Source organism: Podarcis bocagei (assembly GCF_964188305.1).
Source record: "Podarcis bocagei genome assembly, chromosome: 9".
In the NCBI taxonomy this organism is placed as follows: Eukaryota; Metazoa; Chordata; class Lepidosauria; order Squamata; family Lacertidae; genus Podarcis; species Podarcis bocagei.
Genome location: NC_138134.1, coordinates 57,258,942 through 57,284,971, shown reverse-complemented (window position 1 = coordinate 57,284,971; position 26,030 = coordinate 57,258,942). Strand labels below are relative to the sequence as shown.

Below are 26,030 nucleotides of genomic sequence, written 5' to 3'. Positions count from 1 at the left end.
CACGACTGGACCTAATGGTCAGGGGTCCCTTTACCTTTAAAGTTCTCAGTATGTGCTTGACTTGTTCCCGCAAAATACTTACAGAAGGGTCGGATCAATATGTTTAGAGGGCCTAAGCAAGGAAATGATCATGGTGCGCTTCCAAGATGTAATTCAAGATAAAAATAATACCAAACTGTAAAATGGCATTTTATTAGACAGGCCACCCACTTACAATGCCAGGTGGTGCCTTGAAGGACCAGTTGTTGAGACTTCAAAGCACAGCACTATTTGAAAGCCTTTTTGCTGCTTGGAAAATGGCTTTCAAGCAGCTCTCTCCCCAACCTCCTGCTTGAGCCTCTGAAAAAATGATTCATCCTGTTGAGTTTAACCCATCGTTTGCTGACTTCTGCTAAGAATCCCCATTCTAGCATTGGAGAGCTAAAGAGGCTTAGTCCAACAAATTCAAAACCTTGTTGCTCCCCTTGCCCCAAGTCAATGTTCAAGATCAGTTCCAGTCACTGTCTTTGAGCTCACTAGTTTCTAAAACAGGATTCTTTTGGGGGAAAGCATCACTGTTTAAAGTGGCACAAAAGTGCGTTCAGCGTATGGTGGAGATAGGGCTTTAGGAAAAGAGGATTTCAAACGATGGCCTGATTACCTGGGTTTTTCACGAATCGAGAATATCTGTGATCATTATTCCATTTTGCGCCCCCTGTCCTTCTTTCAAGTTGCTCAGGGCGACAGAACATGAGGTTATTCCATTTTACAATTGCATCAACTTCAAGGGTTTTTTGGAGGGGGGGAGGGGAGAAGCTACATGTTGTTATTCAGCATATGACTTCATTTCATTGCCTGCCATCTGCAGAGGAAGTGGATTCTGTCAGAATTAAGCCAGCTGCGTTAATATGAGTGTAAAGGAGTAGCAGCGATTTGCGATGAGATCAGTGTAGCTACCTATGGTGCTAGAATTTTTTTACTAAATCCGCACGAAGACGGTGTATGGCTGAAGAAGCATCACAAATGAATTATCGGCTTAATTTTCTGCACAATGTATGTCACAAGATGCTACAGGTCTGTTTTAACTTATGCAGGGAGACTGTGTTCCTTCTCTATCTCTCCTTCCTTCCCTCTCCAGGGTTGCGGTGTAATGCGAAAACATGCATGTTAAAAACACAACTAATCTAAGGAGAGTTATCGCTGGGTAATCTGACTCGGTCAAATTAGATGGGCTGAACTGGGTAGCAATTCATGCCCCAGGGAAACATTATCTTTTCGCAAACTTCCTATCTTTCCAACACATATTGCTAGATTTTGGCATGCACAAATGCAAGCAGAGAGCTGTTTATCACTTGGGAAGCCATCCAAAGACTAACTGTGGAAGCAAAGGCACACTTGAAATCTACCTCACGCCATTCCTGAAGCTGCTTTTAAATATTTGCATTCGCATGGGTTTTCTGAGGAAAACAACAGTAATTTCAAGTTGTTGCTGCTGCTGCTGTTTTAAAATCAATTGTGCTGCAGAAGCAGAACTCTATATTTGGTTCAGCATCAAGCAAGGAAGAGTAAGGTTGCTAATGCTGGATTTTATTTTTATTTTTGAAGATCTTCTCACCCTATGCCATCTTATCAAGAGGTCCATTCCAAACAATGTAGGAATCATGCCACTGGTGTAGTGACATCAACCTTTTGGAATCCACTCCTGTTCAATATTAGACATGTGCTGTCTCTGCTGTCTTTCCAGCACCTACTGAAGACCTTTTTCCAACAAGCCTAGATCTTCCCCAGCTTGCATCTTTGCTGGAATTTTAAGATGTTTTTAGATGTTTTAGATAAAGGAGAGGAAAGAATGAAACTGTTTAAAATGAAAAGATAGGACAGAATGAAAGGCTTTGATGTATGCCTTAAAAACATTATACAATCGTACCTTGGTTTTGGAACAGCTTAGTTCCCGAACATTTAGGCTCCCGAACACTGCAAATCCGGAAGTGACTGTTCCAGTTTGTGAACTATTTTGGGAAGCCGAACATCTAGCGGGGCTTCTGATTGGCTGCAGGAGCTTCCTGAAGCCAATCAGAAGCTGCGTTTTGGTTTCTGAACGTTTTGGAAGTTGAACGGACTTCCGGAATGGATTCCATTCAACTTCCAACCTACAACTGTATACTAATAAAGAATGAATATATCAGAAGCATATATGCTGCAAGCAAGCATTGACTTACTGGGTTGCCAAATACAATAGCTGACCATGATGATGCTTCTATATTAGGGTTGCCAACTTTCTAATAACACAAGGTGCATTTAATCTTGACACTATTGCCTCCCTCCTTGCCCTCTGTCAACTGCCATGCAGCAGCAAAGTGACTGACCAGAGGTCAGGTGAGTGGCAGTGCCCCGTCGCACTGTCTGCTACTGGCTTTGATGTGAAAATGTAATAAAGAGGTACGCTTAAAGATGTCATCTGTTTGGCAAAGTCAAACTGAGTACCTATATAGTGGTGACAGACGATAGCCACCATTGCTTGCTGTTCATTTTAGGGGGAAGCAATCATATGATCTCACATTCAGCACCCTAAACACTGTTTTAGCACCCTAGGGTCCTGGTTCTTGAAACATCTGTGTATACTTTTTTTTTTTAAGATAGCAAGAATGCTTAAATGGCAAGTGGAAGAAAACTAAATGGTTGATTGTGACAACTAATTGTAATTTTTACAGGGGTGAAAATGCATCAAACAGCTGGAAGCATTAGCCACATCAATAAAGAATATAAAGCACTAGCTAGCAGCAGGTATACCTGCAATTAGAATGACTCATGATAACAGTTGTTTGTTTTTCCAAAGTTCATATATTGTTTCATCCACTAGATATTTTACAGTAAAGAGAATAGCTTCGCCAGAATAGCTTCGCCAGTTATGGATTTGTTGTGAAAGGAGCCACTACAAGGAACTAAGACCTTCCTCTCCCCCACCTTCAGGAACTCATTTGTTGACTTAACAGAGCTTTGTTTAAATTTCAGGGGGAAACCAAACCTTCTGGACATGGGGTCTCTGATGATCAAACCCATCCAGCGTGTGATGAAGTATCCCTTGTTGCTATGTGAGCTCTTGAATGCAACTCCCAGGTCCCACCCGGACCACACAGCACTGCAGGATGCCTTGGTTGCTGTGAAAGGCATGAATACAAATATAAACGAACTTAAAAGAAGAAAGGATTTAGGTAAGGCAGTGTCAACAATGTGGGGTAATTGCAGGGAAAGGCTATTTCCTTCAAACCTGGCTTGAGGGCTTTTCAGAAGCATCTCATTGGCTGCTGGAGAATAAGACCTTTGGCCTTAGCCAGTGGGGTTCTTGTAATTTTTGGCTTCTGCTCACAAAACTGCAATAAGTCTTGGCTTCAACCTATGTTTCAACTGCCTTTCCAGGTATTGTTTATGTTCCCATGTCAGTTTGGGTGCATGCTCCAAAGAAGGAGTTTGGAAGCTTCCGTTTTAGTTTAATCACAGTTTAGGGTGTGTCTAAACACTAAACTGGCTAAACTCAACTATGGTTAGTAGAAACAAGGCAGCTTCATAAACCATGGTTTGAAGTTGGCTGGTTTTTCTGGGTTTGGGCAACAATGCAAACTATATTTCGGGGTGGCCAACTCCCAAGAGACTGCAATCTACTCACAGAGTTAAAAACTGGCAGTGATCTACCCCCTTTTGGGGGGTTCAGGTCAAAGTTGTTGAGCTTCTTTTTATGGGCTGCAGGGTTTAAAATGTTTAGCTTTTTTTAGGAGAGCCAAAGTTCTTGGGCTTCTTTGGGGGGAGCCAGTGATCTGCCAGTGATCTACCACAGACGTCCAGTGATCTACCGGTAGATCACGATCTACCTGTTGGCCATGCCTGCTATATTTAATGAAAAGAAACTTCCTAACGTGAAAGCCTCTGAACTCCATTGCATGGTGGGAGAGGAGAGGAGTAGGTCAGGATTAGCTAAGAGAGGGGCAGGATGTAAGTCTTATTCATGGTGTGATAAACCATAATTTATCTGAACACAGCCACTGACTGTGATAATTAAATGGGTCCTTTAAAGATGTTAGTGTGTGCCTTGCAGAATTAAACCAAAGTCCATCTTGTTCAACATTCTGTTTTTCAAGTTACCAGCTAGGTGACCTCAGATGTTTATGAGAAAAACAGCATACAGTATTTGACTTCCAGCCTACTAGTCTTAACTAGTGAGGGAGAAAATGAAATATTATATTTGTTTCAGGTCCACCATTGGATTCTTGCATTTGCATAAGGTGTATAAGAAAGTTGGGGCATGTTTTTCTTGTTATGTTTCAGCTTCTGTCAAGCAGATTCACTAGGGATTTAAATCATGAAGGCATGAAAATTATTATAGCACACGGAATTATATGTTCTGCAGTAAATAGCATCAAAGGAGCTACTACAAACAACAGGAACAATTAGAGAGATGGATTTTTAAAAGCTTATATGGCCACAATGATTTTCATTATCCTTGTTATTTCCATAGGTAGTAACCTTCAGCTCTTTCTGTCTTTTGTTGGTCTCTTCATGACTTTGAAGGACAGTAGGATAAGCCCCATATAAATGCAGATTTGATGTATTGATGTGTTTTTTTCTAATTGCAGTGCTGAAGTATAAGAAAAATGACGAAGATGAATCTCTAAAAGAGAAATTTGCAAGACTAAACATTCACTCGATTAGTAAAAAATCGAAGAGAGTCACTGGCCACCTGAAAATTTTGACTGGAGGAGAACCTCAGGTATTTAGGTGTCTGGCATTTTTCTTTACAGAGTGTTTTAAAGGGTGTAAACTAGGAGTGGAGAAGCTTTTTTGCTCCATTGGCCAGACCCCTAATCAGGGTTGGTCTTGTAGATCAAATTCGACAGGCAGACAGGACTGCCCACTGGGCACTGCAGCACAAGGCTCATTGATAGCCCTGTGCTTGGCATTTTCAGAAGAAGCCCTGTGTTTCTGATGGGGCTGCTTTTCCAATGGGATAAGAAGGGGCAATGCTTGTATTGCGTCTTCTGCTCTGGAATGGGCTTGTTGATGCAGCACAGAGGTTCAGGAGTGTCCAACCATCACTGTCACCTCCTTGGAGCCAGGGAACTGCAATCACACAGTCTTTGCAGCTGCTCATATGATGGGATTGTCCATCATTAATAGATTTATTGTGGCAGGAAGAGAACTTAAGAGCACAGCAGGCAACATTCATTCTGGCTCTGCAGCACAGCCTGGCTCCCTGTTTTGCAAAGGAATTCAGGAATCCAAATGAATATTGTATTCATGTTTCTCAAACAAGGGGCGGATTCCCCCACTGGCAACCTTCTGTGGGGCCACGTGTCAGGAGTAGGCAGAGCTGGAAGTCATAGTACGTGACACTAGAGTAAAGAATGGGCACAGCAATGGATGGAATGATTACATTGATACAGTATGCTAAGCCACACAAAGGCCAAAGGTTTCTACACACATGGAGACAAAAATCTCTCCATCCTGGCAAGTAAGAGGCATTATGATGGCTCTTGAGAAGAGTGTGGGCAATGAATGTGGGCTTATCAGCTGTGCAAACTGATGGTGGCCATTGTGAATTAAATCCTATATTACATCTGGACAATGGAGACTAGGACCAGGGTTTTTTTCAGCCAGAATTCAGCAGAACTCTCTTCCAGCATCTCTCAGGTGGCCACCATTGCATGATAAGAGAACAGGGGAGATGTTCATGGTGAATTCTGGCTCCTCTTTTTCTAGAAAAATAGCACTGACTAAGACTGCTAATGTAGTTCTCCCAGTCCCCAGAGTGAGGCCTGTTTGGATGAGCCATGTGACTCTCCCACATCTTCCAAACTACACAACACACACACACACATGCAAGTTATAACTATCTGCTAGCAGCACTCGCAGCCTTCCAATGCCAGCCACCGTGAAATGTCCTTAATTGCGAAGAGAAGCTATTTTTATTCAGACAGTAAATTCTCTCTGGTTTGGTGTTCTTTTTCTAAACACTTTTCAAACTCAAATACTGGAGAAACACTTTGAGTGGGGGGAGGAGATGATGCTTTTATGAATGACTGAGCATCCTCCCCCCCCCTTTAATTAGAGGTTCAGAGCACTCACATTTCACATCTCTGACATCTGCAGCAACTCCTACTGCATTAGAAGAGAAGACCAGATTTGACACTTCCAAGGTTGTTGCCGTCATCTTCTCTCTCTCTTCTATACAAAGAAAGAAAACTGAAGCAAATAAAAATGCCAACCCTCAAATCGGGACAAGTATTGGTCAGCCTCTGAAATAATAGGAGTCTCTCTCAAACTTTGCGCAAGTATTAATTCTGCAGAAGTACAGTAATGAGCAGAGGGACAGACAAATGCATGATCTAAAATGATGCATTGCTCGTATACATTTTTATGCAAGCTAAGAGAGATGAAAGTCTAGGCAAGTGTCATAAAATCAACCCCGTGCTTCTCTGATATCTTGCTGACCCTACTTAACAAGCAAAGGGAAATTTCTGTCACTTCTCTTAAGCTTCCCACTCCTCCTTTTCTTTTTGCTGTTAAAACTTTTAACGGTTGCATTTGCGAACGTGTGTTTTCCAAGCATGCAGGAGGTTAGCAGGCGTTTATGAACTGCAGTGGGATGGCCTTGCAATCCACACTATGTTCAAAATCTTTTATCCTGTAGCGAGTGGCATGTTGGGGTTGTCGTGCTCACCTGATCTTCTGAAAGCTGAGTCACTGCTGCTTACCAGGAGAGAGAGATGATGGGTAGGTTGGCACGGTGCAAATGTACTGGCAGAGCCAATCCACTGCTGCTGCTGATACATTTGCACTGTGTCAACCTCCCTGCTGCCTCAATCCCTCTCTCTGTAGCTCCTAAATAAGTAGCAGAAGCACAGCTATCAGGAGGTCAGGTGTGACAACTTCATGCCACACACTATGGCTTCTGTCTCATGAAAGAGGTTCACATTTCTGCATGAGTGGTCCAGACAGAAGTTTTGCACTATCCTCATTCTAGGGTGATGCTGTTCCCCTACTTCATATCTGCTTCACTGTCACAGTTGTAGATATTTGCATATGCATGTATGCATGAGAATTTGTATTATTATTTAAATATAATAATAATAATAATAATAATAATAATAATAATAATAATAATAAATAATTAATTAATTATACCCCACCCATCTGGCTGATTTTCCCCAGCCACTCTGGGTGGCTTCCAACAGAAGATTAAAATACAATAGTCTATTAAACATTAAAAGCTTCCCTAAACAGGGCTGCCTTCAGATGTCTTCTAAAAATCTGGTAGTTGTTTTTCTCTTTGATATCTGGTGGGAGGGCATTCCATAGGGCAAGTGTTATGTGGTCTCGGCGGCCGCTCCCAGTCACCAGTCTAGCTGCCGCATTCTGGATTAGTTGTAGTTTTTGGGTCACCTTCGAAGGTAGCCCCACATATAGTGCATTGCAGTAGTCCAAGCGAGAGATAAGTAGAGCATGCACCACTCTGGCGAGACAGTCTGCGGGTAGGTAGGGTCTCAGCCTGCTTACCAGATGGAGCTGATAAACAGCTGCCCTGGACACAGAATTGACCTGCGCCTCCATGGACAGATGAGTCCAAAATGGCTCAGGAGATCACATGGCCCATACTGGGCCCCGATGGAGCAGGTGGTTCCGCTAAATTTCGAACCACCTGAAAGAGTCTCCTGCTGCTGTTTTCTGCAGATGCAATAGAGGCGGTGAAGAAATTCTTCGCCGTAGCTACCACCACTTGGTAGGCTTGACACTGAGCTCTAACCTGTGTCTGGTCAGCTTCAGAATGAGTTATCTGCCACCGGCGCTCTAGCCGTCTCAGCGATTGTTTGATATATATATATGTACCTTTCTGTAAAGGTAGAATAGGTATCAATCACTAGCAATGAAAGTTAGAAATTGCTAGCTAGAAAAGGTGGAACTCACTAGCAATAAAATTAATGGAATAGAGCAAAATCATAAAAATTCAAAAATTTAAAGCAGACACAGGAATAGCAATCAAGAACAGAATTAAAGCAGCATCAATGGAGCAGTTTAAAAAGCAACACCAGAAAAACTCCAAAGAAAACATCATGGCTGAGCTGTTCATCAAAAGGTCCCACCACAGAAAAGTCCCTGTCCATCATATTCACTCTTTGTGCTTCAAATGGTGGGGGGATATGGAGCATGACCCCAGGCAGCAGACAGACTCATAAGGGTGGAGAACATCTATCTAGCTATCCATCCATCCATCCATCCATCTATCCATCCATCCACACAAACACACACTTTCTTAATTCATCTGCACTTTTTGTGGAAGTTTATTGATTATATAGAAGGCAGACTCATCAGTGTGGAGGATGTCTGTTTGGGTATCTATCCATTCATTAAAACACACAGTACTTCTTCAATTCTTCACTTTCTGCAGAAAATACAACTTACTGGTTGCTTACTGTTCCCTTCTCAGGTTCCCACACTACATCTCTCCCCCACCGCTAGGATATTTGATCAAATTTGTGCCACTATTGCCTTATGATGACAATTGCATAAATTCAGCATTACTTTTAAAAGAATGAAATGGAACTTGTAATTCTGAGATGATGAAGGATATATCTGGGAACATGAGCAAAGGGATTGAAATGAAATGAAATGTGACAAGATATAGGCCTGGTTTGGGCACAGTGCTAACCTATGGTTTAATGTTCTGTGAATGAGCTTGTGTGAGCCTTGGACTTATGCATTCCTCCCCTCTCTGATGTAGCTGTGAGCAGGAGATTGAAAATTGACACAAAAGCTTCCAGTTCACCATGTTTTAGCATTTCATTTGAATTGAAACAAGTCAGCTACATAAGCCAAAGTCTGAAGGTGTCTTGCTAGCTAAGACTAACCATGGTTTGTCTGCATCCAGAAGAAACAACAAAATCTTCCAACCTCCTCTCCTCCTCTTGGCTCGAGGTTGGCTCAGCTAATTCATTCCAATAAGGATAAGCCATAATTTATCACTATGTCCGCATGAGGCCACAGTCTAAGAGCACTTAAAGCTATTCTTGTAGCTTCAGTGGAAGGAATGCAGAAATACTTTATGCAATATCTCTGCCAGTGTTAGGGCTACTCCACCAATTACTAATGAGTGGCCTCTGCTCCTGATCTCGGTGTTGCCCTGTGTTTTAGGTGAAAGATGAAACTTTTAATAAAGAGGAGAAGTTATTTAGAAGTTTGGAAAAGACGGTCAAACTCTGCGTGAAGAATATTTCGGTGTCTCTACAGCATCTGAAGGTGAGTGTTAACACAGCACAACTAAAAAAAGAATCCATTTGCTACTTGCATGTTGCAAGCGAATATTAGCTTCTTCTGAATGAGTGTGAAACTTGAATCCACTGGATGAGATGTTTTAAAAGACCAGGATGAATTCTCAAGTTGCATAATGATATGAAGGTTAGACCTCAATTAGTGTGGCTCCTGGCAAAAGCTTTTAGGGCTATATTAGTCCAAGGCATGGGTGGCTCCATGTCACTCTGTATGCTGCTTGACAACAGCTCCCATTATCACTGACTGTTGGTCATGCTGTTTGGGGCGGATGAGAAGCGGACATCTGTGGGGGCCACAGGTTCCTCATCCTTGGTCAAAGGCCTGGTTCAGAAGAAGATGGTGGTTTGCAGGGTGGTGTAAGCATGGGAAAAAACTAAAACACTTCCTGGATCAAGTAGGAAAGATGACAAATCTAAACGAGAGAGATTATAGCAGAATCCGGTCTTTGCAGGGATAATTTCCTGCTCGGGTAGAACTTTTCACATGAGAGATCCTCTGAAACGTGCTATCCATTGGTGCACCTCATTCTGTTTTAAGTGAATATCAAGTCAAACAGACTTCTAGTTCCTTAGTGGGGATGTCATCCACTAAAACACATGCTAGCATTGGAGGGGAATGTAGACTGCTTTGCAAATGGGTGGGGAACCTCCAGGTCTTGCTGGGCTACAATTCCCATCATCTTTGACCATTGGCCGCACTGGTCAGGTGGGAGTTGCAGCCCAATAACATCTGGATGGGCCACAAATTGCCCAAACTTGACCTAGCCGTTTCATTTCCTTCATGTGCCTCCTCTTCCATTTGTGTGTACATCTGAGCACGCACATCTTTTGCCCATTTCATTGTTTTCATCATTTCCAGGAGTCTACGCTTCTAGCTGCACAGAACGTAACCGAACTTCAAGATTTTCTGCACGAGAAAGAAGATGAGGAAAATGGCTTTTCAAACACCTTGATTAATGCTGAAAAGCCCAGCGAACGATATGTACGTTTTTGAAGGATATTGGTTTCAAACAAAAGATAAGGGATAGGGAGTTTAAGGAAGTTTGTTGCTTCTGCAACAAAGCCAGCAGAAGGTGTGTTGTTGTTTTTTACCCAGCTTCCTGAAGCCCTGATTTCTTGCAAATAAAAATTCTAGCCTTCCACAATGAGGAAGAAGGAAGATTTCAGCCCTAGTCAGTCATTACTGGCATGAAGGGGCAAAATGAGTAAAAAAGGGCTGCCACATGGTTCCTTCCAGCTTTCCACATGTTCAAGGGAAATGTCTGCAGCAGAAAGGCCTCTGTACTTGTGTAGGCAAGCAACACAAATCAAAGGCCAAGGGTTCTAAATTCAGGGTAAATGTGTTGATAGCCTTACAACAGTTTTTCTGGAATCAGGTTGCATCACAAACAGATGTGGCGTGAGTAGTTCTTGTGCTGGATCAGGGCTATACCCTGTGATTAATTCCGTCCTTAATCCTCGGGCACATATTTATTTATAGTTTTCTATTCCCTCCCCCACTCTTTCACTCCGAAATTGGGAGGTTTACAAAAATACGGTAATTTGAAAACATAATACATAGCCAATGGAAACATTAAAATCATTATTGCACGTTACATAATTAGCATCATCATTAAAAAGCAACAACCCATCAGTTCCTAAAATGCATTTATTTGTCTTATTGCCCTTATATCCCACCTTTTCCTGCAAGGAGCTCCAGGTACATGGTTCTCCCCCTCCTCATTTAATCCCCACAATGAAAACCCTTTGAGGTAGGTTAGCCTGAGAAGCCCAAGGTTGCCCAAGAGCTTCATGGCCGAGTGGGGATTCGAACCCTGCCCTCCCAGGTACAAGTCTGACACTCTAATCAAACCAAAGGAATGATACAAGGTTGAGGTGAGACGTGCTTCAGAGGGAAGACCATTCTGTGGATACATAACTGGAGAAATGTCAGCTTTAAAGGAGGAGAGGTGGGTGGTGAAGATTTATTTGTTGTCTCTCTTTCCCTACCTGTGCACATCTAGGCAGAGCAAGTAGAGAAGATGGTTTTGGTCCCCCTGTCAGTGTTGCAGGCCCTCTTCCCAGGCCCTCAGAAGCTCATCCAGAAGCGCTATGACAAACTGCTGGATTATAATAGCTACCACCAAAAGGCAGCGGGAGAGGAGATGGATTTGGCCAGGAAAGAATACGAGGCTCTCAATGCCCAGCTGGTGGAGGAACTCCAGACGTTCAACCGGGCAGCAAAGCAAATCGTGACCAACTGCCTGTGTTGCCTCGTCACACTCCTGCAGGGGATGATGTCATCAGCACTGCAGTCCTATTCCACGGGGGAATCCCTCACATTGGTAAGTCGGCTATAGATATGCTCATATTGAGATGATTACAATTAAGGTTGCCTGTCTGCTATGCACCTTTGAAATCTTATTTAAAAACCAAAAGCCTAGGAGAATTATATTCGACAAATAGAGTGGTACTTTGGGTTACAGACACCTCGGGTTACAGACGTTTCAGGTTATAGACTCCGCTAACCCAGAAATAGTACCTCAGGTTAAGAACTTTACCTCAGGATGAGAACAGAAATTGCACAGCAGCGGCAGGGCAGCAGTGGGAGGCCCCATTAGCTAATGTGGTACCTCAGGTTAAGAACAGTTTTAGGTTAAGTATGGACCTCCAGAATGAATTAAGCTCTTAACCCGAGGTACCACTGTAATATGAACTTGGGTCTCACACACACCATACACTTAATGCACATTTAAAGCACTTGGCTTCCCTCAAAGAATCCTGGGAACTGTAGTTTATCCCTGACAGAGCTACATTTCCCAACACCCTTAACAGGCTGCGTGAAATTAGGGCAAGGACCACCTCCAATTCTGTGGTTTTATGATGGGGTTGGCATATTTCAAAAAGTGAAAATCTGGACACAAAAGTTTTGAGCTTTTATGGGGGGCCAAAGTTGTTGATTTTTTTAAAAGGAAAATCATCAAAAAAATCAACGCTTCAGATATGGGCTGCCATATGCCTGGGTTTCCCCAGACATTTTTGCCGCTTTTTGAACATTTTTGACAGACGAATCTCAGCTATGTCCGGACATATGGCAGCCCTATTTTATGAGCCAGTTCACCCATAACACTAAGCCAAGCCATGATTTAGTGTGAATGTGCAGATGTGTGGGTTCCTGCAGAGAATATTGTGGCTGCTTTGCTCCTTTGGTCCTGCTGCTGCTGCTGCTGCTGTGAACCAAGGCACAGTTTGGTTTAGTGCGATGTCCAAACCCAGGCTTGTGATTTATCTCTCTCCAGATAAATAACCAGCTTGGTTTCTTCCATGACTTGCCACTCGGGATTTGAAGTTGTCTGATCTGGATGATACCAGAGCAAAAAATCACTGTGGTTAGGGTATCTCTATCCAGAATTAATCCTGGATATAGTACAGCTGCAGTCCGATGCTCATTGATTTGGAATTAAGCCCTGTTGAACTCAATTAAACAGATATGGGGCTGGGCTGCCTGGGTTATTAAATGATTGTGTGCTTGGACAGTTTTGCCTTCCCCGCTGTCCCAGAAAATGACATGCTTCTTAGCATATTATTTGGTTTCCTGTAGTGTGGTTCTGCCAGTGTGTGAAGGGTGCCCTCTAGCGTCCTCTGGTTCAACCAGGTTTTGTGCCACCTGGTTGGATGTTGTTTCCCTTTAATTGACTCAGCATTGTTGCTAGGTAATAAGTGCTTTTCAATGTGTATGTATTAAAATGAGTTTAATATATGCAACTGAGCAGCATTGTGAAGCATAGTTCTCCTCTTATGTGCAGTGGCGTGTTGGAAGGAAAATGAAAACAGCAAAGGAAATATTTGTTTGGGTGAAAGAGAGTGTCCTAGTGGATACCGCTACTCCTCAAACACATGCATGCAAAATAGTGAGGTCGTGAGGATGTCACACTAAACTGTAGCTTAGCTTAATGAGCATAATACCTCTCCTGATTTGTGCCCTCCCTCCCCTCTCTCATTCTCTAGCATGGCTGCAAGGAGGAGTTTAGAAGCTTCTGCTTCCACTTGTGATTAACTACAGTTTGTTGTGTCAGTCAATCTTGGGAAACTCAGGCTAATTTTAACATCTACAACTTTCCAAAAAGCCAGCTGCACAGTTCTGGGTTTGTGTAACGTATCAGGCTATGGTTAAAAGCAGAAACGAAAGCTGCCAAACCCCCATTAGCCATAGGGGAGAGGGAAGCATGGAAGCTTTTGAGGTGGGCTTATTCATATCTTGCTGAACTAGGGATGGGGAACCTCTAGCCCAGTGTTTCCCAACCGGTGTTCCGCGGCACACTAGTGTGCCGCCAGACGTTGCCTGGTGTGCCGTGGGAGGGAGGCGGGCGAGTCGGGCGGCGAGAGGCGGGGCGGCGGCGGCAAGGAGAGGCCGCCCAGCGCGGGGCTCTCGCCGTCTGCCTGCCTGGCTGCCTGCCTGACGCGCAAACCCCCGGCGCAGGCGCCCCGCTTGTTGACACGGGAGGGGAGGGGGGAGAGGAAACGCTGCTGGTGCCGCTGCTCCTCGGCGGTGGCTCCTCCTCTCAGCCCGCCCTGCCTATATTTGCGCCAATCCCCGCCCACTAAAGCATTCGCGCCTCCCAATGGGAAGCCTTGCCGGGCGCTGCTGCCTGAGAGTTCTGAAGCCACGCCCACTTTCCCAGAGACTGGCGGTTCTGAGGGATCCAGGGCAGGGCCGGCGCGCGCGCGCGCTTCTTGCTGCCCGGGCGCTTGCTCTAATCCCGCCTTCCCTGGGAGGGAGGGACGGCGGTGGCCGCGAGCGTCCGGGGTGGGGCGCGCGCTGGCTCTCCCTGGCGGCCCCCGTGCCTGGCGTTCTATCAGTGCGCCTCCTCTCTCTTTCCCCACCCATCCTCCACGTGCTGCGCTCTAACCCGGAGTTAGAAGCGAATTAGAACACGCCCCCCGTGTGTGGTGTGTTTTTTTTGCTGCTCCTCTTTTTTTAGGGCTTTTTGGCGGCTTTTGGGACGGCGTCGAGGGGTGGCGCCCACGCTCCTTGTGCGCCTGCCCCGGAGGCTCGCCCGCGCGGTAGTGCTAGAGGAGGAGAGAGGTGGGCATGGCGGCTGTTTTGGAGCTGTTGCTGCAGGACGAAGTGGCAGCCAGCGCTGGCGTGCGGTGGCTGAAGGCGAGCCAGAGCCCCTGCGCCGTGGAGGTAAAACGCGCAGCGCCGCCCTTGCTTCACCCAGCCCTCGGTTCGAGCGGGAAGTATCCGGGAAAACGGAGTTGATGCCGGCCTTCAAAACTCTGCGCTCCAAAAGGGAGGCGGGAGGGGAAAAAAACAGGTCGACCACTTGAGGTTTCCTCCTCTGGTGGGATGCTAAGTGGGAAGCTGCAGCCTTCAGGCCTGCGCTATGTGAACTCCTGAAGGGCTCTTGCGGTAGCTTTTCGGGAGCCCAGGTGTATATATGTGCCCCCCTGAGGGAGCCCTTCACTGAACCTGAGAACCCTGCTGTTGAGTTGGTGGGACTGAGTTGCTGTGCGCCCTTACGAATCCTTCCCAAATGCAGCTTTAATGATTCAGAAACAAGACCTACAGAATTCGTTGGAAGTTACTATTTTTTTATTTTTTTTTACATAAGTAAAAAGTGACCTTTCCCCATCTGGCATGGTGGTGTGCCTCGAGATTTTTTTCATGAAACAAGTGTGCCTTTGCCCAAAAAAGGTTGGGAAACACTGCTCTAGCCCTCCAGATGTAATTGGATTCCAACTCCTTGTCGTTCCCATGCTGGGCCAAGGCCAATGGAAATTGAAGGCCAATGGTTCAAGGGATAGCTAGATATATAATAAAGGATATCATCTAGACTAGGGTGGTCTTTTTTTTACCCATGGGAGAAGATAGCTCAGTTGGTAATCTCAGAGTGATTGGTTCATGCCCCATGTTGGGCAAAAGATTCATTCATTGCAGGGTGTTGGACAAGATGGGTCTTCTTGGTCCCTTCCAACTCTACAATTCTATGATTCTATGTGTTGTTCGCATCAAAAATTCAGCATTGTGTCTGCAGAAGCCCCACCACAGGATCCATCACAGCTTGTGACTAATCATGTAAACTTGAACCTCTTTTGAACTTACAGCTGTCGTCTCCAAGCATCAGCGAAGTTCAGCACCAAGTGCTCGAAGACATACACAGTCTGAATTTTGTCAAAGAAAACAACAGCATAAATTTCATTGAGAGAAAGCTGAGCTTTGAAAAAAAGAAGCCAACTCCTCTCCAGGTTTGTAGCATACATTTGACAGGAGTCCCCGTTGGAAGTTTGGGAACTAGGAAAAGCAAAATACAGGGCGGAGAAGTAAATATATAGAAACCACATTTTTATTGCCAATTGAATCTACTGAAAGCTAAATGTCTTTAGCTTCCCTTCCAACTCTATTCCTTCACCCATGCACTGTTAAGGCCCCAATCCTACTATGCATTTTTACCTGGGAGCAAGTCCTGTTTGAGTTGTTACAAACTACTGCTGTGTCAACAACAGTGGTTGACTGAGCTGCATGTCAGTTTCAACTGTTTTAATTTTCTGTGGGTTGTTCTACTGTCTACTTTCAATACATGAATATGTACACTTTATCTGTTAAATCAGCAGTCATTTGCTTTGGAAAGAAAAGACTAATCTTGTTTATAAACTTGAGATATGAGTCTTGGGTTATGCACGGCAGGAATGGGAAAGTTGTGGTCCTCCAGACAATGTTGGACTCCTATTTCCATCAGTGCCAGCCAACATGTCCAATGGCAACAGATGATGGGAGTTTTGATCCAAAGATATGGGCAAGGGCATGGATTCCCCATTCCTGAGGTATAGAGTCAAGAGCTCAAAAGGTTAAGGATCCTTGTGGTTAAGGATTTGCACCTAGTGCTCATTGAAATCCGTGGGACTTGAAATCCATGGGTCATGACTAACGTGTCCCATTGATTTAAATGTGGAGTAAGTTCATCTTAGTCTGGATCCAAAGTTTCGTTGAGTTTTAACAGGACTTAACTTCCAGGAGGTATGCATAGAAGTAAAGGGCAGGACTAACAAAGGGCTAACAAAGCCCTGCACAGGGTTTTCTGCTTGCACAACAAATAACAACTTGTGGGAATTGTTGTTGTGTTGCTATTGTTGGCACCCGTCGGTCTCAAGAGACAATGGAGTGTGCCTTCAGGGGGAAGTCAAATTGCTGTGTTAGCAGCACCAAAGTGACCTCCCTGGGGAACAAGCAGGTCCTGGGCTTACCAGACAACAAGACCCCTCTCTCAGCCTCGCTGATGTGGTCCAAAGGAAAGCAGAGAAATGCAGCTTGGGGGAGTAGCTGGCATTAATCAGGTGAAAGGCACAAGGATCAGGAGTTAATCCCTCTTTTCCAAAGGATCATGCTCCCAATCTGAATTGGGTATCTCTCTGTTATTAACATTGGGCAGGGGGAAGAAATGCATGGGATCTCTCTTATTGCACCTAGCCTGGTCCAGAACTTCAAAAAAGTATGACTAGCAATGCATTCCTCTGAAAGCAAACACCACCCTGTACCATTCCTCTCCAAAACACGCTTGACATTTCATTCCACAGCCCTTGGCAATGCCATTGTCGTAAGCTCCTCTTCAATTTGTGCATATTCAGTCCGCAGACACATTTCCCACTAAACATCTGTATAGCAATTCTAATCTTCCGGTGAATTTTTTTTTATTACACAGGAAACCTTTAAATGCCTTTCATAGTGATGGCAGGTGATTTTATTATTGTTATTTTTTTAAAAAAGAAGTGCTCGGATTTAGACGTGTCTAGTGCACAATGTCGCCAAGAGCCATGTAGAAGTCCTGCTTGTCCTCTATCGGTAACTTCCCATTCCATATCTAAAACAGCATAATCCGTGGATTACTGGTTTCTCAAGCCTTGTGATGTTACACGTCCCTGTCACTTTTTGTGTGGGGTGACTTCAAAATGCTTCCCGTTAATTGACACCGACACTGATAAGTGCATTAAGGCGGGAGGCGAAGGCAAATTTCCTCTACATGACTATTCATAGAGGACTAATCTTACAGCCGTCAAAGTAAAACGCACAGGTACCTCAGACTATCTGCCATGTACAATAAGCCCCTGTTCGCTGCAGCAATTTGTACACAGCTTTACTCTGTGAATTTAATGCCATGGCACTGCAATCTGCCCAATAGTTCATGGTTAACAATGAGCCCAGCAGCCGATTTCCACAAAAACCCTACTTACACGAGCAGTTTACTCACATAGGCATTGTTAGATTGGGCCCGTCTTCTATGAAATGACAAATCACTGTGTGCAAGCAGTTATTTTCCCAGGTCAGTGGAAATGAGCGTGAAACTAGGCATGATGTTAAAGTGTACTTAAAAATATATATTGAATAGCATTCCCTGGGGGGAGCTGATAACTAGCGGGGATTAGAGCAGGTGAGGAAGGGAAGTTTAACCCTTTCTTCCCATGCTACCAATGGAGGGTTTCAGCCCTGTGAAAATAGCTTTAAATGAGTGTTGTTTGTCAGGACTTCGAGAAAGAGCCAAACCATTTTTCACATGTGCTGCATCCTTTTTTAAATTATCAACACACCCAGTGGCCACTATCTGCATTTTTTAAAGAAGCATGTGTGTTAAATACATAGGGGCATTGAATGCTGTATGTGGTTTGACCATGGCTCTGTGTTGAAATAAGCAAGAGTATTTCAATAGGCAACATGCTAGATTTAGACATGGGTTACCAGGATTCAAATACCTATTCAGCTACTGAATTTAGATACTTACGGTAAAGGTAAAGGGACCCCTGACCTTTAGGTCCAGTCGTGGCTGACTCTGGGGTTGCGGAGCTCATCTTGCTTTATTGGCCGAGGGAGCCGGCGTACATCTTCCGGGTCATGTGGCCAGCATGACTAAGCCACTTCTGGCAAACCAGAGCAGCGCACGGAAACGCCATTTACCTTCCCGCCGGAAGCACCCACTTTGAGGTGCTTTCAAACTGCTAGGTTGGCAGGAGCAGGGACTGGGCAACAGGAGCTCACCCCATCCGGGAATTCGAACCACCGACTTTCTGATCGGCAAGTCCTAGGCTCTGTGGTTTAACCCACAGCGCCACCCGCGTCCCCAGATACTTACAGACTCATTGTTAAAACTGTGTTTTTGGAAGACAGTCTTACTGGGCTACGAGTGATTGCCAAAGAAGAAGAAGAGATACTGAATAATACCGACTTGCCAAGGGAGTGTGATGGGGATTGATTGGGAAAGTGAATGAGACAGAGATTGTCATATATGGTGGGGAAAACAGCCGCAGGAATGTTGATATACCCTGAATATGCTTTCCTATGGCATTGCAATTGAAAGTATGTCTCAAGCTGGGTTTTGTTTTCTTTCCAGCCTGAATTTCCACGGCAGACTGAAAGCCACAGGTCCATGATACTCTCCACATACAACTCAGACTTGCTGTACCAAGCCAAGCGCAAATGCAACGCCACTCAGGAGTTTGATATTGATCTCTACGAAGGAGAATTGGTGGCTGTCGTGGAACGAAAGGATCCTTTCGGAAGTACTGGCAGATGGCTTGTCGACACTGGAAGTAAGTCCTCAGGCACATTCATCACAATATTGGATGTCCTTTGGCTGTGATGGTTATTAAATATGGACGCAACAGCCCTGTGATCTCAGCTTCCATGTTGTGCCACAGTGACTTCTCGCAGAGGTTGCGAGTAGTATTCTAGCCTGCCCTGTGAGCTGGTCATGGCTCACACCACAAGTACCTAACCTAGCATGAGTGACGTTATCCTGAGTAAGGATTTGGCACTGGTGGTACAAAACAGAGCAACTTCCAACATGATTGAGTTTACAAAAACACATAAACTGTTCTTAATTCATATTCTATCCTGCTTGTACTGGGTTTCTGAATTGCAGAATTTTGGTCTTTCACTTGCAGTATATCTTTTAAGAAATATATATATATATGTTTTAAATAAAATCTTTACAACATCCTAAAAATATCCCAGACTGAAGTCAAATACAAAAGAAAAAAGAAAATTAAAATGCACATTTTATAGTAGCACAGATAACATAACTAAATAAGTTGTCTAAGATATCCTCTTAAACATCAATATAAGCTAAAACAACTGACATATTGGGCCCATAACAACTATTAGCAGATCCAAAATACAAAAATCCAACAGACACAACCAGCATCACCCATCAAGTAGGCAAACATGTATTTATAGGTAGCAGCTACATTCCCACCTTGGCAGCTATTTCTCCTACTTACACGGAATAAGGCATCACCCACAATATTTCCTCCTTCACTTCCAAAGGCTAAAGCAACAAAAAAGGAGGTGTCACTCTTGCCCTCTAGATAACCCCAAAGGGCCAACCCCTTTTTTGTTACCCCTTCTGTGTCACCCAACCCAGAGTGGCCTGCCACATCACAACAACACTAGTTGTAAGACTAGGGACCGCCAGTGACTTTTGCCCAGCCTCACTGGGGAGATTATGGACCAGACTAGGTACATTGAGAGAACATGGTGGACAAGAGGAACCAAGTGGTCTCCCCACTGTTTCCATACTCCTTATTGGTGGCAAGCCTCTCTTTGCTTTTTATGAAGGGCAGAAGGACTGGGGAGCAGGGAAGCACATCCTAATTTCTTTAAATTTTCCTCCTCCCTCCCTAGTTTCGAAAGGATACGTTTATTCCTCCTTCCTGAAGCCCTACAATCCAGCCAAGGCACAAAAGGAGGCTTCAGATGCCAGTTTATGCGACGGCGACTTTGATAACATCAGCCTTTTTGTCTCCGTGAGGCAAGTGGATGACGGCAGCACAAAACCTGCAGGGCATCACAAGAGAAGCGGAAGCAGCTCTTCCTACAATAGCCTGTGTGAAAAGGCAGCTATTAACGGGACAGAGGTGGATTGCTTCTACGGAGTGGACGACCAAGATGTAAGCATCGTGAGTTCACCTTCATTCCCCTCCTCCTTGTAGCTACTTGCTCACCTGTTCTCTCCAGGTGTGTGAACAGCAAGGAGGTGGCACACAAATGAGTAGCGGCAAGGAGGTGGGCCCACTCAGAGAATCTTCGGAAGGGGTGTGGCTTGGTGGAAGAGTATCCACCTCATATGCAGAAGGTCTGAGGTTCAATCCCTGGCATCGCCAGGTCAGACTGGAGAGAGCCCCATCTAAAACCAGAGAGAGCAGCTGCCAGTCAGTGTGAATAATGCTAAGCTAGACAGTGTAAGTCAGTTTGTCCTACTTTGCCCAAACACCTGTCCAAAAGTCATAGTATTACAGCATCATAGATTCCAACCACCTGCAATGCAGGAATGTCAACTAAAGCATCCATGACAGATGGCCACCCAACCTCTGCTTAAAAGCCTCCAAAGAAGGAAAGACCACAACCTTCTGAGGGAGACCATTCCACTGTCAAACAGCTCTTAAGGTCAGAAAGTTTTTTATTCCTGTTGTTCCTTGCTGTGGTGAGAGGAAGAGCATGTAAAAGGAAGCTTTATATTTGAAGAAGACAATGTCAAACTTAGAGGGATGCGGGTGGCGCTGTGGGTTAAACCACAGAGCCTAGGGCTTGCTGATCAGAAGGTCACGGTTCAAATCCCCATGATGGGGTGAGCTCCCGTTGCTCGGTCAACCTAGCAGTTCAAAAGCACGTCAAAATGCAAGTAGATAAATAGGTACCACTCCGGCGGGAAGGTAAACGGTGTTTCTGTGCGCTGCTCTGGTTCTCCAGAAGCGGCTTAGTCATGCTGGCCACATGACCCGGAAGCTGTTCGCCGGCTCCCTCGGCCAATAAAGCGAGATGAGCGCCACAACCCCGGAGTCGGCCACGACTGGACCTAATGGTCAGGGGTCCCTTTACCTATGTCGAACTTAGCAGTGGCCCGTAGGAAATATTCTAAAGTTGTGAAGCGGTGCTTCTGGAAACAGTGAGGCCCTGTCATGCTGCCCAGTGTCTGAACCATAGCTGTCAATGTTTCCCTTTTTTAAAAGGGAAATTCCCTTATTCTAAATAGGATTCCTCGCAAGAAAGGGGAAAAGTTGACAGCTATGGTCTGAACTAGGAACTCTGAGGCCTGAGGCTGCCCTCCTGGATTCGAGAATCATGGAACTGGAAGGGACCCTGAGGATCATTTAGTACAACCCATTGCACTGTAGGAATATGCAGCTGTCCATATGGGGGATCAAACCTGCAACTTTGGCACCAGAATCTAGCCAACTGAGGTATCCAGCTGATAGCATAGCACAGGTGCCACCCTGGTCTCCTTTGGGAGGACGGACAGGCTAGAAATGTAATCAGCAAATAAGAAAAACAAGAAGTTCCCTCTTGCCTGCTGTTTGACTTTCTGCATCAAGGGTAGCCAGTGGACTGCCCTCCAGATGTTGGCCATTCTGCCTGGGGCTGATGGGACATCCAATATTTGTAATTTGGCAACATCTGGATGACAACACGTTGGCTGTCCCTGGTTTGCAAACACGCTTGTGTTTATAGAAGGAGTGCTGCATATCATTATAGCATGTAAGAGTTGCTTATATCCTAGGTTTCTGACAGGAGACATTACCAGCCGTAGCTGTGACCTTCTGCATGCCAAACAGATGCTCTCCCACTGACCTGCCACCTTTCCCATTGGTGGTGTATACATACCATACATTTAAAGCACATGGCTTTCCTCAAAGGATCCTGAGAACTGCAGTCCAGCCCTCACAGCACCCCTAATAAATGACAGTCCCTGAGATTCTTTGGGGGGAGCTATGTGCTTTTAATGTGTGTATGTAGCCATCGTATGCTGAACGAGCAGCTAGGACAGAAAAGACATTTTCTCTTTTGTTTCTCCCTCTCAGACATTTTATGCGGTTCATGCATTTCAAGCAAGGAGCCACCAGGAGCTCAGCCTTCAAGAGTACCAGCGAGTTCGGATCCTTCGTTTTTCTGACCTGAGCGGCAATAAGGAATGGTGGTTAGCGGAAGCGAAAGGACAAAAAGGATACGTGCCAGCAAATTACCTTGGGAAGATGACTTACGCGTAAACATCAGAAACACGACACCTAATTCTCTGAAATGTCAGAGGCAAAAGTCTTCCGTTTTGCTCTGGTCTGCTCAAAAGTCCATTGGTAAATCAAGAGCTGAAGAACTTATGAAGGAGGTATTTAAAACAAAGAAAAAACTGTTTCCAGTCATTGTCCTGAATTGCTTGCATCCTTTCACTTTGCCACACTGCTTTTGTTGGAATCTCCCCTGGTGTATGGAGAGCCAGTGTGGCAACGTGGTTAGAATGTCTGACTAGGACCTGGAGAGACCAGGGTTCAAATCCCATCGGCCATGAAGCTCATTGAGCGTCCTTGGAACAGACACTGCCTTTCAGCCAAATCTACCTCGAAGGGTTGTTGTGCATCAGGGCTGTGTCAGGTGTGTGTGCAGGAGCCAGGCCCTGTGACCAATAGGACTTTGCAGGACTGGGGCCTTCCTAAGTTTGTTCTGAAGAGGCGAGGCACGGCCTCACAGGTGAGGCTGATTGGTAACTCACAGCACCTGGTGGCAAGAGCTGGGAAGGGATATAAGGTCAGCATTTCCCTTTGGCTCTTTGCCACAGCAACACACTTTCTGCCTTGCTGTGTTTGGCTTCTTGCTTCCTGATCCTTGAACCTCGGTTTCTTGATTCCTTGCTTCCTGACCCTCGGACCCTTGGCTTCTTGACTCCCGGCTCTCTGACCCTCAGACTCTTGGCTTCCTGACTCCTGGACCCCCATTCCTGCTCCCACCCCGCCATCTTGCTCCCGGTCCTGACGTCCCCAGCCAGCACTTCGATCGCCTGTGAACAGGACTGAGACAGGCTGGCTTAGACACAGGTCAATCTAAACACACCTAATGGAGGGTGTAAGCACCATTGAATGTAGACTTGCTTCTAAGTAAATGTGCTCAGGATTGGGCTATAAACATCCCTAGTGCCCTATTTAATGTGCCTGCAACAGGGCAGAGGATAAGTATTCCAGACATTTAGTGCATGGCACCAATTTGATTGCCTCGTGATAAGAAGGAATACATTGGGCCCCTAAAAGAGTTTTGGATTTGGGCTTTTAAAAATTACTATTTTTTACTAAGTGTGTCTGCTGTCTCCTAACACACGGAAGGCTGCCCTGGGGAAAGCCTATCATGCATTTAAGCATTTGTAGTTTCTGTAATAAACAGAATGCTCACACCAATGTTTTTGCAGTGACAGTGAAATTCAGCAGACTAGAAAACAAACATGGCTTTGTAAATAATGCTACCTGTCTTTCAAATTGAGAAATGGGGGTGGAATGAAGTATCTGCTTGATGCTGTCCCGCTTTTCTGAATCTTAATGGGGATTATGAAGCTTAAAAGCCCTATGTGGTTGAGTTGACTACCCTTATCTGTTGCACTGTCTTTTGTTTATATACCAAATGGTTCGTAATGAAGAAAGCATTCCTTTACTGAAAGGCTCCCTGCACCGTTTATGGTATGCTTTACATTTCAAAATGGGATGAAGCAGTTTTCCCTTCCTCCAACAGTCGCTGAACGGTGTGCAAAGGGCTGAACTCACACACTGATGAAGCTCTGGAGGCCAAGAAGAAACAGTTGGTCCGACAATTTGATATTGTTTTTATTGTATTTATCGGCGGGGTTTTTTGAGACCCTGAAAGGGTATAATGTTATCTGTGACAAAGAGTTATTTTCAGGATTTCATTTTTGAGGTGTTGAAATATGATATTTAAAGTCTCTAGTTTCCAGGCACTTGTCATGTTAAAAATGTTTAGCTCAAGCCAGAAATAAAGATCCACAAGCCATTGAATGTGCCTTTACCTACTGGGTGTCAGATTAAGGAGGAATGAAGGACAGTTGTTTCAGCTAGATTTGTTAAAAGATGCATAAGGAATTCTATTCCAATTCAATTTCATTCAAGTGGAAGCGTAAGGAGTTGGTTGCCAACCACAGACAATGGAGTCTAGAATGTGTTTGTTTCAAGTATTCACTCTTATGATGGGCTTGCATGAAACATATCATATAATATACCTAGTTGAACGTATTTATTTTCCTATAAAAGCAGATGAATTCAGCAAATAACTCCAGCCGATTCAGCGTGTAGAATCTTTGGGGATTGCTGTGCTATAAGCCAGGGGTCAGCAAGGTTTACCTTGCCTGGCCCAGTTCACTGCCGTGGAGCCCCCTCCGTGGGCCAGATCATGGGCGCGCGATTTCCATTGTCTGTGCAGATACAATTTCTGGCGCCACGGAAATGAGTCCCTGCACCGCGCTGGTTTAGCACAGCGTGTGGGAAGTTGCTGAGTGGGCGGCTCGGTTCGGGGGTGACTTGTGGGCCTGTAAAACGACTCCTGTGGGCTGCTTGTGGCCCATGGGCCTTAGGTTGCCCACCCCTGCTAAGCAGTAGTATAGAAAGACAAATTGTTACACATTGTTTCATCACCACAGCAAATTACATACGGAAAAACAAAGTTTGCCTTTCTATGTAATTTGAATGCAGAGGAGCTGTCGGAGTCTGGATCTGGCAACCCTAATAGCATCAACTGTTAGGATATTTCCGTTCCACCTTAAAAGGGAGCAGGTTTTGTGAGTAACAGAGTCTGCGCATGTCCTGTTCACAGGATGTTTATGTTCTGCTGTTTCCTTTCGTTTTTGCCAGACGGTCAGAGACGCTGACAAAGAACGGTCATGTTTTTCTTTGTTCTGTTATACGCTAAATAAAGTCTGTAAAATATGCTCTTCTGCGGTGCAAGCTTTTGGCTGTGTTTCTGCTGATAAACATTGTGCACAAGCCTGGAATGTGGCAATCTATTTCCAGAACGGCTTCGTGTCGCTAACTGCTGGATCTGCCTGAGGTACGGGAGATCGATGGACGTCCGGCAGCTGGCTTGGGCCATGTTGGACAATATCTCCCTGGCAGTTACCCAGCCTAAATAACTGGGATCATGGTAGGAACACAATTGGTCAATCTGAACTGTGGTCATGTCTGAAGTGTAACTGTATTTTAGTTTATTCTGGAGGATCAAGAATCAATTAACTGAACAATTGGGAGCCTCATTCAGCTGAATAGGAGCAAAGCTAAAGCAAAAAATTAAAATAAAAAATCCTGCAGTTGAAAGGTGCTTGTGCAGCAATTGCTCTTGGAATGTATCGTGTGAAGCATTATTCATTTCAATCAGAGCTGATTGCCATCAAAATATTGTTATGGATATTCACGCCTGTTTTTGGTAAACCAATGTCTACATATACACCTTCTTATTCTGATGGCACACAAAGAATCTAGGCCAAACACTATCTGTACTTCTTCCTTTCACGAATGTTTATATTACCATCTTTTTGTGATCTCAATTATAATCCTAAAGAATGCCTTTGCATTCGAAAGTGTTCATCAAAACACAAATGGAAAGCTTAGCTCCATCTACAGCAAATATTATTGGGACAAAGCCTGTATGACTAGAGATTTATTACTGTGAATTTAAACTACAGCAATGTCCGTGACTCAGAGTAATACGGTATTTGCTTTTAATAAAATGTATTTTTACAAATATTTGTTGTCTAAATGCTTGCTGTGTTGTGATTATCTTAGGTGATCATTTTGTTGCAAATCATAGATCTTGACATGTGTCATCATGAAACAAAAAACAGGTTTCAATACTTTATGACAGCAGTCATTCGGATGCATTTTTATTGCTATTAAAGGACAGGACCTTTAAAAAACAAAGTACACCTCTTTTCATTCTTGTGCTTGCTT

The 26,030-nt window shown here is 44.6% G+C and overlaps 1 protein-coding gene across 2 annotated transcripts in view; it reads left to right on the top strand.

Annotated features, from left to right (window-relative positions):
- Nucleotides 1–24,837, top strand: part of ARHGEF38 (Rho guanine nucleotide exchange factor 38) — a 59,171-nt gene extending 34,334 nt beyond the window's left edge. Inside the window, exons 6-14 of one of the 2 annotated variants that reach the window (XM_081209343.1) lie at nucleotides 2,992–3,191; nucleotides 4,608–4,741; nucleotides 9,160–9,264; nucleotides 10,156–10,278; nucleotides 11,300–11,620; nucleotides 15,384–15,524; nucleotides 18,656–18,854; nucleotides 19,948–20,213; nucleotides 22,122–24,837. In XM_081209343.1, the coding sequence (XP_081065469.1) occupies nucleotides 2,992–3,191; nucleotides 4,608–4,741; nucleotides 9,160–9,264; nucleotides 10,156–10,278; nucleotides 11,300–11,620; nucleotides 15,384–15,524; nucleotides 18,656–18,854; nucleotides 19,948–20,213; nucleotides 22,122–22,307 (1,675 nt within the window). In that variant the 3' untranslated portion in view covers nucleotides 22,308–24,837. Of the gene's footprint in view, nucleotides 1–2,991; nucleotides 3,192–4,607; nucleotides 4,742–9,159; nucleotides 9,265–10,155; nucleotides 10,279–11,299; nucleotides 11,621–15,383; nucleotides 15,525–18,655; nucleotides 18,855–19,947; nucleotides 20,223–22,121 lie in introns of both variants that reach the window. The other variant, XM_081209342.1, reaches the window with a different exon arrangement.
- The last annotated feature ends 1,193 nt before the right edge of the window (nucleotides 24,838–26,030 follow it).